A 14,634-nucleotide genomic window follows, 5' to 3' on the forward strand; every position below is an offset into this window, starting at 1 on the left:
TTATCCACTATTACTTCATATATATTTTTCATTGTCAATTATAACCTCTGTCAAGAGTCCATTAGTTTGTTGCTTATTTGATCTTTAGTTTGTCCCAGAACACACAAGCTCACACATCCACTTAGCTATCCTTTAGGCGTTCATCATTGCTTTTAAAATCTCTAAGTTGGAACAAATTGTATTGTTGAGACAATTTTCTTTCTGTCTTACCACATGCTTGAAATAATTTGGTATAGCTTTACTACTAATGGACTCTTGCTTAATTTCATTTATCGTACCTCAAATATACATGCTATCACGTTAGCGTACCTCTAAAACAATTTATCACATAAATATGTATGAACTTCGATTTAGATTAACAATAAAAGCAAATGTTATACCTTCTAATCGCCTAAGAAGCTGACATGAAAGTTACTTATTCTAAATAATTATATAATATATGTCACATCATTCATCTATCTCAACCGTCCAAAAAAATTTAACTTTACATACATCTCTCTTGACCGTTCACTCTTGTAGCTGCATCACTTGACTGCATCCAATTGAGTTCTCGATGGATGACAGAATTGACAGTAAAAATTAAGTATATTGTATTAATAGACAAAATTAAAAGATTTGGCAAAATAAAAAAAAATCAAAAAGTTCAAGCTTTTCATAACGATTAAGTCTATTATTATTAGGAATTGTAATTGCTACATGAACTGAAACATCAATTACAAAACAGAAGTAAAACACATTCAATCAAAATCTTGTAAAGGAAAGAAAAGAGAAAGCAGCAACAATGGTATTAACTACGCATGGCCTTGATAAGAACTTTGGGAGAAACAAAACTTGGAACAAATTGACTATTCGATGATATGTATCTACACAAATTTGTATTTTCTGTAACAACCAATTGATTTGAAATAGATAATCCATCTCTTATCGGCAATGGAATGCTTGCAAATTTACACCAAGATTGCTCAACCTTGTAATTCTTCATTACCCATATCTCAAAGGAATCACCTGCTACCTTATGAATTACTGTTAACCAATTATTGAACGCTCTCAAGCATAAGCTCTGCTGCTTCTGCTCCATCCATTGAAGTTGCTCACTGCTTATATTAAAAGCAATAATGCGTATTTTCTTCTCTCCATAATAAAAAGTGCCCTTAACAAAACAATGAAGGTAACCTTTAAAAGGGATCATCATATCTTGTTCCATCAATTCCATCATTTGATAAAGAATAGGAACATATTTTATGTTTCTCCATTCTTCATCACATCCTAAGCTGTAAATCTCAAACTTCCACATCATGCGCTGATAACCTGTACTAATATCTTATGTAACTTGTATGACCTTGTACTGATCAGTTTCTTGCCAAAATCCAAATCCATAAATCTTTCCCCCAACCCCCCCCCCCCCCCCCGGTTGTTAATTTGGGTTTCGGAACAACAACACTTTCTTTTATAATCGGATTCCATATGTATATATAATTGCAATTTTCATGCGAGAAACACACCAACCCATTGCACGAACCCGCAAAATATAACTGATAAATTTGAAAGAGTTTCCCCATGTGAACCATGAGAGATCGAGCATAGGTATCAGTGTCGTCATGCAATAGCAAGCAGAAACCACCATGAACATAATGCTTGTAGAGGTTGCCATGCCTGTAAAATCTGATGCAGGGAGATATATAGACTGAAAATTTGCGATGTGAAAGGGAAAACTGGGGTAGGGTTTCTACTTTTTATATATGCATGTTTCTTGCTTCGTAAGTTATACATGTAATTATCCTTAGGCGAGTGGGATATAAGTTACTTATGCATAAAGTAAATAGATTAACGCTCCAATTGTTTCCGTAAAATAATTTGCAGAAAAATATTTTCTATAATTTTCATTATTTGGGGAGTTTAGGAAAATAAGTGAATGGAAAATATTTTCTTGGTCAAAGAAAAATTAAATTATTTTTTAAGAAAACAACTTTTCATTTTCGAGGGAGTAAAATATTAGCAAATTTTATAAATCCATATTTTTTAATTTATTAATCATTATAGTCACTACCACCAGTTACCATTTACCACCGACCATCGGCGGCTTTCATAATTTACTTTTTTTTTTTTGCATTCTTTTCAGATTTAAGAATAAAATTTTTAAATTACAAAATTTCTATTATTATTAATATTTTTTTATGGTCTTATGAGATAAAAATTTTAATATTTTTAACTAGTTTTCAATATTACAACCAAACAACTGAAAATAAGTTATTTGAAAAATATTTTTCAAAGAAAATATTTTTTAACAAGTTATTTTTCTCCAAGTTATTTTACGGAAACAAATGGAGCCTAAGTTGTATATTTTCTTAAGGTTTAAATTAGATGCATAATTAAGATTTTTAAGTGAATTATAAAGAATTAATTAGTAAATAAAGTGGTAAAAAAATTATATTTAATGGACAGATGTATTTATTGAAATTAAATTATAAAATACCTAATAATTTTCTAGAATTCGAATAAGTTAAGTAATTAATATTATAAAAGTTAATAAGATTTGACGAGAATTTGTTAAACAAGTATTGACTTGGGTTCAATGTTAAATGTATTTACTTTTAAGGCCATGTGAAATTGTGGCATTTCCCTAGTATTAGTTTGATAGTCTATATTAATTTTTTTTTGAAATGATGGTATTTATGATCATGTACACTGAAAAAAATAGTAATAATTTTTAAAAAATTTTTTATTTTAATTGATTTGGTACATAGGTGATATTATACTATGGTATAATATGTATATATCTAGTGAGTTTTATTTTATATTTTCAATCAAATAATAAATCTTATAATATATTCCTTAATAAAAAATAATAAATTACATTTATTTTTTTGGAATAAATTTCTCTTCTGAAATAATTATAATCACTCAAATTAAAGATTTATTAAAAATAATAATTAAACATATTATGTTATTACCGTATTTAATATGTACCTTATATAGTATAATATGATTAATCAAAATTAAATTACATTTATTTTTTCAACCAATAAAATTTAATCTTTAAAAATATTATATTCTTACCATATTTAATATATACTTTATTTAGTATCCATCAAGTATTACCATATTATGTTATATGACCATAGTATGTATATATTACTATATGATATGTATATATTACTATATTTAATATATACATTATATACCTTATTTAATATTATATTATATAATTTTTATTTCAAAACCGCTGATTCTAGTTATAAAAAAGATGAAACTTAAAAAGTTATTTAAAAAGCCATTGTCGAACACTGTCAAAATCAGAGCGGCTAAATCAATGAGACGTTGCGTCTCCAATGGTGGCAGAACCGTTGAAGGATGCAGTTGATGTCGAATGTGTTAGTAGTAAACAAGCAAATAATATATGCTCATGCTTTTAGCAACAATGGCTTATTTAATTTCTAATTTAAAGGTTTGGAACTCACTTCTAAATGATATTGATTTTATTATTATATCCAAGACTTTGATGAATTAATGAAGTTTGAAGTTTTATCCTAAATGAGTTAAAGTAAGTTATTTATTTTTTTAAATCAATTTAAAGAAATTGATTAAATAAAGTAGTAATATATTTAAATTTAATGGAGAGATATGTTTGGTGAAATTAAATTAGACAATAGCTACAACTGTCTGCAAATTTTTTTTAAGAGAATACCCATGATGCAGAGAGAAAACACATTTTTTAAAAACTTAAATAAATAATTTAAATAGTAAATAATAATTATTAATCTAATATTATACATGATGTTACAAAATTGAAGCATTTAATAAGTACTCCATAATTATAATTGAAGCTTCAAAGGATCAGAACAAAAGGAAAACTGCCACAATTTTTTTTGCAAAAAGTGCATGAATGGATTTATGCATTTAGGGTCTATGTGGCAAAATTAACTGTAGTTTTGATAGTTGTTAACTGTTTTAACAGCATGTAACTGTTAGTTATTTGATTAGCTTTTCATAATATGCTAAAAGCTAAACGTAACATGAGTTAATTTTTTACAAAACGCTACATTAATCTCTAAAAGTTAGTTCAAGTGATATGTTACCAAACAATACAACGTTTAATGTTTTGACCCATCAAAACACTAAAAAACTACTTAAAAAGTAGTTGTCAAATACAGCCTTAGTCTTTCTACTTTTCATAATCATGACTTATATATTTTCTTAAAAAATATTATGGGTTAACGTATTCATGAATTTTTTTTTTTTTTTACGACTAAAATCCCCTCCAGCAGTAGTAAGTGATGGTTTTTTACATTTTCAATTACGTGCAGATTATATATATTTTTTTTATGGTAGGTAGGCAAGTATTTCCTTTTTTTTGCCATATAAATCATAATATAATTGGTAAGATAAGACTTACCATTTTAGTTGAGAGGTCGAGATTAGTTGGTAGTTTTTATACATAAATCCAAAAACCAATTTAAAGTCAACCTCAAATAATAGAGCTTGAAAGTTGAAACAAAGTATTCCTCTGGCCTATGATTTTTACTCAAGGAAATTACTTTACGCCACCAGAATTACTGTTCCTATTTATAGTTCTCAAATCCAATTCCAATGGATAAACAAATACAACAACTCCTAAAATGTAGCACCAACACGAGCGCCATTTCTCTAGCCTCCTTTCTCTCTTTCACTCACCACCTACAAATTTAAATTGAAGAACAAGAATCGATTGATACATTATTATCGAGTATTTAACTGCTGGTAATAATTCTTGAATCTTTTTTTATGATGTTGTTTACCGAGAACGTGACCATTACTATCCTGAATTTTTATTTTTGGGAAGACAGATACACTGCCTTTTCTTAATTTTATTATATTTTGGATAGGAAGTTTCTCAGAAACTGCAAATGCACGTTGCCTTTGTCATGCCTGTTCACATCTTTGTATTCTACGGACGATTTCCTATTTCGAAAAATTCTTCAAATCTTGAAGAATTTAATATTAATTATGTTTTGAACAATTCAACATTGTCTGTCTGGCCGTTAACCCTCCAGGCTTCCTATTGACAACAAATGCCTCAAGTAGGTTTCTGGGTTTTTATTGTCTGGTCTCATTTGTTGGTCGTTGGTGGTTGTGGCTAATTTCTTGATCTGGGTGTTGCTTATTACAGGCTTTTAATGAGGTAAGACAATTTGTTTTGTTAATTGGTGTCCTTCTGCTTTGGCTTTGTTTAATTTCTCATTTCATGTTAAGCTGAAAGAAAGATTGAACTTCATACTTTATTTTTTGTATGCTTTCAGGGATTTATGAATGGTGAATTTGGAATCTTGGAAGTTTCTGGGTGAGGATTAACGGCTTATTTCAAAATTAGTTGAAGTTTGGTTCTTTTCTTGGCCGAACTGTGATTCTGGAGAAATAGGAAGGAAACTTTTGACGCAGAATTTGATCTTATTATCAAATTCGTTTCTTTGCAAAGTTAAGTTAGGAGATAACCAATTGGGATTGACTAATTATTGGTTGGATTATCAAAAAACAAGAAAAGCTGTAAAATTATGGATCTAGCCAAGGAAGATTCAGGTAGGGAAGGAGAGGAAACGGACAGAGAAACCTCTGGGGAGACCCCTCTCATTGTTCCTCCATTCTATAGGTCCCGTTTTCCGGGCATTGTGAGACAGAAAGCCTATATATTTGATGGCTATGGAAAATATTACAACAAGGAGTGGGATCTCGCAGAAGGTAAAGACAATGAATTCTGTTGGTACCATGTAGAACTTCCAAAAAGTAATCACAAACTTTCAATGTCTGCTCAATGCCTCATTGATGTGCTTTGCCCTCCTTTGAAACTCCAAGACATTTTGTCACTAGTTGGCAATGGCCCTTATTGTGGTCATGTTGATGGGGCATTAGTGTTTAGAGTTAATTCTCCTGGTCCTGCTTCTAGTGATTTTACATTTAGATTAGCTGCTAGAGTTACTGAGAATTCAGTAATTACTGTGTCATTAGGCCGTGTTCCAAGATTAGGTTTTTCACCAACGGCTCAATCTTTACTCTCAGAGATTCCTAGTGTGGAGACTTCCCCTTACCTCAGAGATGAGCAAAATGAACGTAGTGGAATTGTGATTAAGGAACATGTTCTTGAGTTCTTACTAACAATGAATCATTCGGACGAGGCTGATAATCCAGTTCCAAGATCCGTCTCTAATCTTATCGTTCATATTCTCGACACACACGTTGATCACCTTCAAGATATTGTGACTAAACTCGAGATGGAGCTAGACTCTGTGGAGATTGAACTTGACAAAGGTACAACCAAATTTTCCTTCTACATTTTGCTCTGCTTTTTTATTCTCATTGATTAGAGTATTAGTGGTTCTGACAATAGTTAAAACTGTACACTCCTTTTATGCTGAAATTACCCATGCTATTTTCTCAGAGCAGTAAAGTGGCTTTTATTTTTTATTGGTCTGCAAGAATTGTTGGTGTATTATTTTGGGAAAACGTAGCATATTATGTTCAGCCATTCCTGTTGAGAATTGGCAGAACAAGTAAAGAGTTATAAGAAATTCATAGATTTTGAGCTAGTACAAGTTTTAATGTCTGCTTCTTATGTACATGCTTGAAATAGAGAACTAAGAACCTAACTGTTTCTCATCTGTGTTACCGCTATGGGTATTTTCATTCTAAGTAAAGTTATTCTTTAGTTTAACAGGTTTCTGATAATTTACAAAAGAAAAACTAATGATAGATATTTATACACAGCATTTGATTGCGAAGCCTTGCCATAAGAATTTTTGCCTTTCTTATGTATAAACATTGTAAATGGTCTACAGGTCAGATAGATTATTCTCTCTACAAAATAGAATAACTATAGTCTGTCACATTCCGATATTATCTACACACCTATGTAATACTTTTAATGCCTAGTAATAACTAGTCAGCTTGGAAGCTTATAAGATATTTTGGGACAACAGATTAGCTGAAACTATAATTGGTTTGAAAGAAAGCTTGATCAGACACTGGTTTATGCTTTTAGCATTAGCATATACGGTTGCTACTCTCTCTCTCTCTCTAGTTAATGTTGCTCGCTGTTTGCTTATTCATGTTCTATTTTCAACTTCTGAGTTGATGCTAAACATTGTTTGTGTAATGCATTGCAGGCGGTTTTACTTTGAAGAAACAAATGCTAGATGATAGAAGATTCCCCAAAATGCATCTCAATCTGCAGCGTCTGCTGCAGGTAGTTTCTCTGCGTAATATGATCATGTCCTAATAAGGAACATAAATATAGGAAAAGGAGTTTATTCAAAATTTAATTGCTTGATAATCAACCATAATTGACTGTTTGAGTAGTTAATATGCGAATCCAAGTCCAGAAACAGAACAGCAGAATCTATGAAGCTTGAAGCCTTCGATCAATAGACTGCAATTATTTTAAAATCTCCATATCATGGAGTTTAGACTTTAGAGCACTTCACCATTCATAATGTCCATAAAGTTTTTTAGCCCCCTAAACTTTCATCAATATCACTGTGACTGCTTTATACCAGATAAGTTCTTAGCCTTGATATTCTTTTTATCATTTTAAGGAATACAAGTGGATAGGTGGATCTTTTTTTCGTTTTAATTTCATTTGGCTTTCAAAAGTATGAAACTGAAATAAATGCACTAAAACCTTGTATTTGAACTGAACTTAGGTGATTGCATATGGGGAACAGGTATTCCCTCGGGTAAAAGAAAAATGTTCTTTGAAAAGATGGTTTGCAAATGAAGACATAAATGCCCTCGAAGAGCTAATTGGACAGTTGAGGAGGCTAAAAGAGAATGTGGGGTTTATTGCAAATCGTATCACCGCAATTCAGGCTGGTCTAGATAGCTGGCAGTCTGAGCAAATAAACAGAAAACTGTATTATCTGTCGTTCCTTTCAATTGTTTTCCTTCCATTGTCTATAATTACCGGAGGTAAAATGTTTCTTATGCTTACATTGCAGCAGTTAAAATCTGTTGAGCATGATTTTGAGAAGCATCTAATACACTGTTTCTGGACATTCTTGACAGTATTTGGCATGAATGTGGGAGGAGTTCCATGGACAGGGCAAAAAGACCCAGCATTGAAAGACGGTTTCAAAAATGTAATGATTCTGTGCCTGGCAATGCTAATTCTGCTGCTTTGTTGCTTCCTTTTCCCTTCACTTTATGCTCGTTTATTTGATTGGTGGAGGATGAGGTCTTTAAAAAGAAGCTGGTCCCCTAACAGGAAGTCATTTATATATAAAACCCGTAGCAGTGGAGAAAACGAAAGAGGGAGTTACCTTCGAATTTGATCTGAGTTATAAACTATAGCCTAACAACACCATTATAGTACAGAATTCACCTTGATTTGTCTTCAGTTACAGAAATTTATCTTGTGTCCTTAACATGTACTCAAGTCCTATGAGAAACTTCTCATCTCAGTCCTCGAATCGATACCATTTGACCGGTTCATGAATGGCATCTGCCTTCTCATATATATAATTGCCAGTGATATCACTGACCCTTGCTTCTGAAATTGATGTGCTTTACATATTTGTTCCCAGAATGGATAAGAGGTGAGCCTTTTCTTCCACTGATTCTTGTTTTTTTTACTTGTAATTTACGGATTTTTTTTATTTTATTTTTTGGAATCTTTTTGACACATTGTACAGGAAATAACATGTATCTTTCTGAATATATGTACATTAATAGCCCTCATGATTTCATCATCCAAGTGGTTGTGAAATCTGGTTTTTCTGTTGGTAGATGTTAGTTAGTCCCTTTGTTCGTTTTGTTTACTTATTTGTTAATTGTGTCATCCTCCAAAACTATTTTGGTATATCCCATCACAGAATATATTGATATATACTTACATGTATTTTAACATAATGTTTAATAAAAATACATTTGATTATATTATATTATATTAATTATGGTGTATCAAAAGTTTTTTTTAGGATATCATTAAATGATTTTTTTATGTAATTTAATTAAATTTATTTTTAGAGAACTACTTTCACTTGATGATGAGAAGTGAAAGGCACTATATGTTTTATATATTGGACATGATTGTTTATTTTATTGTATTTTAGTGTTTTTTTGTAAATAAAAAAATGAAGTACATCTATCATGAAGGATAGAAGATCAACCTTCCACATTAATGTATAATCTAGTGGTAAGTGCATATATAACTATCCTGGTCAAATCCATTCCCTCCAAAAATAAAAATATTTCATTCCATAGAAAATACCATAATTTATCACTCATTTACTTAATTAGACAATTAATTATTGCTTAAGCTTTTTTTTTTTTTTTTTTTTTTTTGGAAAAAAATTGATTAGAAGTAATATTTCAATTTGAATGATTTGGTTTATTTAGTTAAACAAATTAATATAATTGAAAAAATTTCAAGTTTTTCTTTTTGTCTTAATTAGTTATTTCAACTTCCTTTTGAATAGAATTTAATATGTCAAACTGGAAAATGGATTAAAGAAAGCATCAAGGCAAACTTAATGTGGCCATACAAATGGTTGGTGTAGGAAATGCCTACATAGCATTTTCATGAGCCTTTCAACTTTTATTATTCTGTAGATATTGCAAAACAAATAAAAAAATTTATAGGTATCCTACATGTACTAAAAAGTAGTCCATTTTTCATTTTAAAAAAATAAGCGTAACCCATTTTAATATAAAATAATTTAATCTAGTGGTTGAAACGTACTAGATAATATCGTGATAATTACAGAATTAAGTTGACATTTTAAAAGAAGACTTTCAACATAATCACTTTCTCACTAAAAAAGAATTAATCTCTCATCTCATCCCCGTCAACCGGGAATGATAGTAACTAAGAAATAATTTATCTTCGATGAGAAACAATATAAAATGGAAAAATATACAGAGAAGTTATTTTGTATTCCAAATTATATAAATGATTAATAATTATATTTCGAAAATTTATGTATTTTGTTAATATTACTTTCAAACAAAAAAAAATTAATATAATTTATTATGATAGTAAGTTATACGTCTGATATTTGTAATAATTTGATAATGAATTATACTTTTCATCTATATTAATTATTAATTGTATTATTTAATAAAAGACAGAATTTCTTAAAAGATCAATAAATTTCATTGGTTATGATTGTAAGTTCAACGTCTAATCTACAATAGCAGAATCTTATTATTCGCATAGTTATTTATAATGTTTGAAATTTTAATATTATTAATAAATTCATATTTTTATCGACAACCAGTAACATAACTAATAAATCCTATAACTTCATTTTCTGCTAATTAAAAAAAAAAGAAAATAGTATAATGCATATAAATAATTTTCAAATTATAACTCCAGATTTTTGGCTCAAGAAGGTTTAAACAATTAAACTATGGATGCATCCAGTAAGGGGAAACCTATATTCTCCAAGAAATCCATAAAAAAAGATAAAGAAAAAGATTTTTTTTTTTTTTTTAACAAAAAGGAAAAAGAGTTGTAATAAAGAAAATGATAAGTGCTTAATTTGATCTTAACATATCTATCAGATGTCCTATTTAGTTTTTATTTTTAAATAAATTTAGGACATGAATTTTTAGTTAACAATCAATTTACTTTTTTTTTAGTAAGATAAAATAAAATATTTAATTTTTCCTTTTAAGATATTTTAAAACAATAAAAACATTTAGTATTTTATTAAAATTTTTTGAAAAGAAGTAAATTGATTATAATCTCAAAATTAATGTTCTAAATTTTATTTAATTTAATGATTAAATTAAATGTTTAGCACAAATTTAGGTATCAAATCCAACTGTTAAATTTAAGCCTTATACTATGCATGATACAAGAAACTCTAGAACTGAGAACAACGTGTCCATTTCTCAACCGGATAGCACCAAAGAACATACACCTCAACAAACGTCGACGTTTAGATTTCAACCTTTAAAACAACATCGTTTAAGCCATGGGCTTTGTAAGACCCATGAATAGCGGTACTGTTAGGTTTAGCCATTGGCATCTAGAATCTTCTATCTTCAGCTAGAAAGCCCGTTTCCGCCTCATAAAGCACAGCCTGCAAAAACCCTAAACCCTACTAACCTCCGATTAAGAAGCCAACATTTCTGTCTATCCCTTTCTCTCGCATACGCTTTGAGATCCACCGATGGCCGCCGCTGCTCTCATCCGCACGTTGAGGCGCCGCGACGTCGCCTCCGCTCCTATTTCTGCTTATAAATGTGTATGATTTTATTTCTTTCTCATGTTGTGTTTAGATCTCTCCGCTTTATCTTTAGCTTTTTGATGGGTCTTTGAAAGTTGTATTTTCTTATGTTTTTTGATAGTATCACTGACTTGAATATGATTTTACTGGTTTAGTATGCTAATTTAGTATTTTGTAGTTTCGGTGATCTGAGTTGCTTTTTGGATTTTTTTTTTGTTCCGTTTTCTGGATGATAAAAAATTGCTGATCAATCCATTCAGTGAAACTACATTGATTATCACAGGGTTCTTTTTTTTCTAACCTTGAATTACTAAGGTGGAAAGGAACTATATTGCTGATATAGTTTGCCGTGTATCTTCAGGTGTGGTGTGCTTGTTTATTGAGTGTTGAATGAGGCTTTGTTAGTGTTTAAGCTGTTATTTGCTTTTTTTGGTCATTGAGTGATGAGTGATTGTCAGGGATTGGTGGTTCTTTGTGAGAATGCAGCTGCCCTTTTATTTTAGGAAATGAACTTTTTTACATGCTAAAAATTTGTTTTATGAATGTTTGTTGTAGTGTCATATGTTATGACGATGATTAGCTAATTAATTGTGGTGGCTTCATCTATTATGCAGTTCTCTAGCAATGCGAAACCATCATGGAACCCTTCAAATTTGGGAAACAAGTGGGCAAGTTTTTCAAGAGCCTTCAGGTAATGTAGGATTTTGGTCATTTTGTAGAAAGGGAAATTTATGCATTGAGTTGTTGAAACCTTTGGTATTTTCTCATATGTATAGTTCAAAGCCTGCGGGCAATGATGTTATCGGTATCGACTTGGGTACCACCAATTCATGTGTTGCTGTCATGGAGGGAAAGGTAAGAATAATTTATGTTTTCAGTTAGATTTACTGTGATTTCCTATTCTATGGTGTTACTGATGTTTTTGAAATTATTTACAGAATCCCAAAGTCATTGAAAATTCTGAAGGATCTAGGACCACACCTTCAGTGGTTGCCTTCAATCAGAAGGGAGAGCTACTTGTGGGTACTCCAGCAAAACGTCAAGCTGTGACCAATCCTACCAATACTGTTTTTGGAACAAAGCGTTTAATCGGTAGGAAGTTTGATGATCCTCAGACTCAGAAAGAGATGAAAATGGTTCCATTCAAGATAGTACGGGCACCAAATGGGGATGCATGGGTTGAGGCCAATGGACAACAGTATTCCCCCAGTCAAATTGGTGCTTTTATTTTGACCAAGATGAAAGAAACTGCAGAGTCTTACCTTGGAAAGACAGTTACAAAAGCTGTGATCACTGTTCCTGCCTATTTCAATGATGCTCAAAGACAAGCAACAAAGGATGCAGGGAGAATTGCTGGTCTTGACGTGCAGAGGATCATTAATGAGCCCACTGCTGCTGCACTTTCATATGGTATGAACAACAAGGAGGGCTTAATTGCAGTTTTTGATCTTGGAGGTGGAACATTTGACGTTTCGATTTTGGAGATCTCTAATGGTGTTTTTGAGGTATGTACTTAACCCTTCAATTATTTAGATTGGTTTTGTTTTTTGTTCATTTTGGAAATTTAATTAATGGTTCTCATTTAGGTGAAAGCAACCAATGGTGATACATTTTTGGGAGGAGAGGACTTTGACAATGCTCTGCTGGAGTTCTTAGTGAGTGAATTCAAGAGAACCGAAGGAATTGATCTAACAAAGGACAGGCTAGCTCTGCAGAGGCTTCGTGAAGCAGCAGAGAAGGCTAAGATAGAGCTTTCATCAACAGCCCAAACTGAGATTAACTTGCCATTTATAACAGCTGATGCATCAGGTGCAAAGCATCTCAACATTACATTAACTAGATCTAAGTTTGAAGCTTTGGTAAATCACTTGATCGAGAGGACCAGAGACCCATGCAAGAACTGTTTGAAGGATGCTGGCATATCCACCAAAGATGTGGATGAGGTGCTTCTTGTAGGAGGAATGACCCGTGTTCCCAAGGTTCAAGATATAGTGTCAGAGATCTTTGGGAAGAGCCCTAGCAAAGGAGTAAATCCTGATGAGGCAGTTGCTTTAGGAGCTGCAATCCAGGGTGGTATTCTTCGTGGAGATGTTAAAGAGTTGCTTCTTCTGGATGTCACTCCTCTCTCTCTTGGTATTGAGACTCTCGGTGGGATATTCACTAGGTTGATCAACAGGAACACCACAATCCCTACCAAGAAGAGTCAGGTAAGGGTTTATCATAGCGTGGGTAGCATCTGTTGTTGCTTAGGCACCATTTTTGAGCTAACTGTTATTATAGTGTTGTTTGATCTGTTCTATAGCTAAATGTTATAGTGTTGATTTGATCTGTTCAAGCATCTGACTGTTGTTTCTTTGACCTTAGGTCTTCTCTACAGCTGCTGATAACCAGACCCAAGTGGGTATTAAGGTGCTCCAAGGTGAGCGTGAAATGGCATCAGACAACAAGCTTTTGGGAGAGTTTGAGCTAGTAGGTATTCCACCAGCTCCAAGGGGTATGCCTCAAATTGAGGTAACATTTGATATAGATGCCAATGGTATCGTCACTGTTTCTGCAAAAGACAAATCGACTGGAAAAGAGCAACAGATCACCATCCGTTCATCTGGCGGTCTCTCAGAAGATGAGATTGAGAAGATGGTCAAGGAGGCTGAGCTATTTGCCCAGAAAGATCAAGAGAGGAAGGCATTGATTGATATTAAAAATAGTGCAGACACCACTATTTACAGCATTGAGAAGAGTTTGAATGAATATAGGGACAAGATCCCTTCCGAAATTGCCAAGGAGATTGAGGATGCAGTTGCAGACTTGAGGAAGGCAATAGGTGGAGAAAATATTGAAGAGATTAAATCTAAGCTTGATGCTGCAAACAAAGCTGTGTCAAAGATTGGAGAACACATGTCTAAGGGAAGTGGTGATGGTGGTGCATCTGGTGGTTCACAAGGCGGCGACCAGACTCCCGAGGCAGAATATGAGGAAGTGAAGAAGTGAGTGGTTAGCTGATAATAACATTGTTAGTTTTGCTCGATTGGACTTTGAACAACATCTGAACATGAATTTTCTGAATTTTTACGTTCTCGTTAGGTTATATATTTTCTAGCGGTTTTGTATCTAAACAGTGGAGGCTGAATGTACTAGGAAGTTGTTTTGTTCATTTAAAAAAAAAAAAAAACTGCATTTGGAGGGTGAACCCCATCTCAGTATATCAATAACCAAACCAAATTTTCCTGAAATGATTGTTTCTGAGTGGATTAAAATTGTCATACGGTTTGCTTCTGTAATGTGAATGAACGTTATAAGCTTCATAATAAGCCTACAAGCTGTGTTTATATTTTATGACAGTTGCAGGTTAAGCCTCTGTAAGCTTATGCACTGGGGGTGATTAAAATAATTTGTAATTGCTTAATTTGTGAATGAACAGAGTATCAAACTGAAT

At 32.1% G+C, this 14,634-nt stretch overlaps 2 protein-coding genes across 3 annotated transcripts; both read left to right on the plus strand.

Annotated features, from left to right (window-relative positions):
* The first annotated feature begins 4,581 nt into the window (after window positions 1-4,581).
* Window positions 4,582-8,714, plus strand: LOC105636021 (Magnesium transporter CorA-like family protein). 2 transcript variants are annotated; one of them, XM_089723451.1, is made up of 6 exons: window positions 4,582-5,158; window positions 5,277-5,712; window positions 6,031-6,279; window positions 7,134-7,213; window positions 7,671-7,935; window positions 8,032-8,714. In XM_089723451.1, the coding sequence occupies exons 2-6, from the start codon at window positions 5,529-5,531 to the stop codon at window positions 8,295-8,297; spliced, it is 1,044 nt and encodes a 347-aa protein (XP_089579577.1). In that variant the 5' UTR covers window positions 4,582-5,158; window positions 5,277-5,528; the 3' UTR covers window positions 8,298-8,714. The 2 variants fall into 2 exon arrangements, with proteins under 2 accessions (XP_089579577.1, XP_012074577.1); XM_012219187.4 differs by having other exon boundaries at window positions 4,585-4,737; window positions 4,863-5,158; window positions 5,277-6,279.
* Window positions 8,715-11,008: 2,294 nt separating this feature from the next.
* On the plus strand, window positions 11,009-14,431 carry LOC105636020 (heat shock 70 kDa protein, mitochondrial). Its single transcript, XM_012219185.4, has 6 exons — window positions 11,009-11,219; window positions 11,816-11,892; window positions 11,978-12,056; window positions 12,140-12,706; window positions 12,788-13,408; window positions 13,566-14,431. Exons 1-6 carry the CDS (start codon window positions 11,145-11,147, stop codon window positions 14,187-14,189), a joined length of 2,043 nt encoding a protein of 680 aa, XP_012074575.1. The 5' UTR covers window positions 11,009-11,144; the 3' UTR covers window positions 14,190-14,431.
* Window positions 14,432-14,634: the final 203 nt, after the last annotated feature.

This window comes from Jatropha curcas, chromosome 6 (genome assembly GCF_041381405.1).
Source record: "Jatropha curcas cultivar XTBG-Jc1 chromosome 6, XTBG_Jcur_1.0, whole genome shotgun sequence".
NCBI lineage: Eukaryota > Viridiplantae > Streptophyta > Magnoliopsida > Malpighiales > Euphorbiaceae > Jatropha > Jatropha curcas.

Bases quoted from the DNA above. Each gene is read 5' to 3' on its own strand.
- LOC105636021 (XM_012219187.4), top strand. From the start codon at position 5,529: ATGGATCTAGCCAAGGAAGATTCAGGTAGGGAAGGAGAGGAAACGGAC. The intron at 6,280-7,133 runs GTACAACCAAAT...AATGCATTGCAG, and splicing joins GGAGATTGAACTTGACAAAG to GCGGTTTTACTTTGAAGAAA. The intron at 7,214-7,670 runs GTAGTTTCTCTG...AACTGAACTTAG, and splicing joins ATCTGCAGCGTCTGCTGCAG to GTGATTGCATATGGGGAACA.
- LOC105636020 (XM_012219185.4), top strand. From the start codon at position 11,145: ATGGCCGCCGCTGCTCTCATCCGCACGTTGAGGCGCCGCGACGTCGCC. The intron at 11,220-11,815 runs GTATGATTTTAT...TCTATTATGCAG, and splicing joins CTATTTCTGCTTATAAATGT to TTCTCTAGCAATGCGAAACC. The intron at 12,707-12,787 runs GTATGTACTTAA...GTTCTCATTTAG, and splicing joins TCTCTAATGGTGTTTTTGAG to GTGAAAGCAACCAATGGTGA.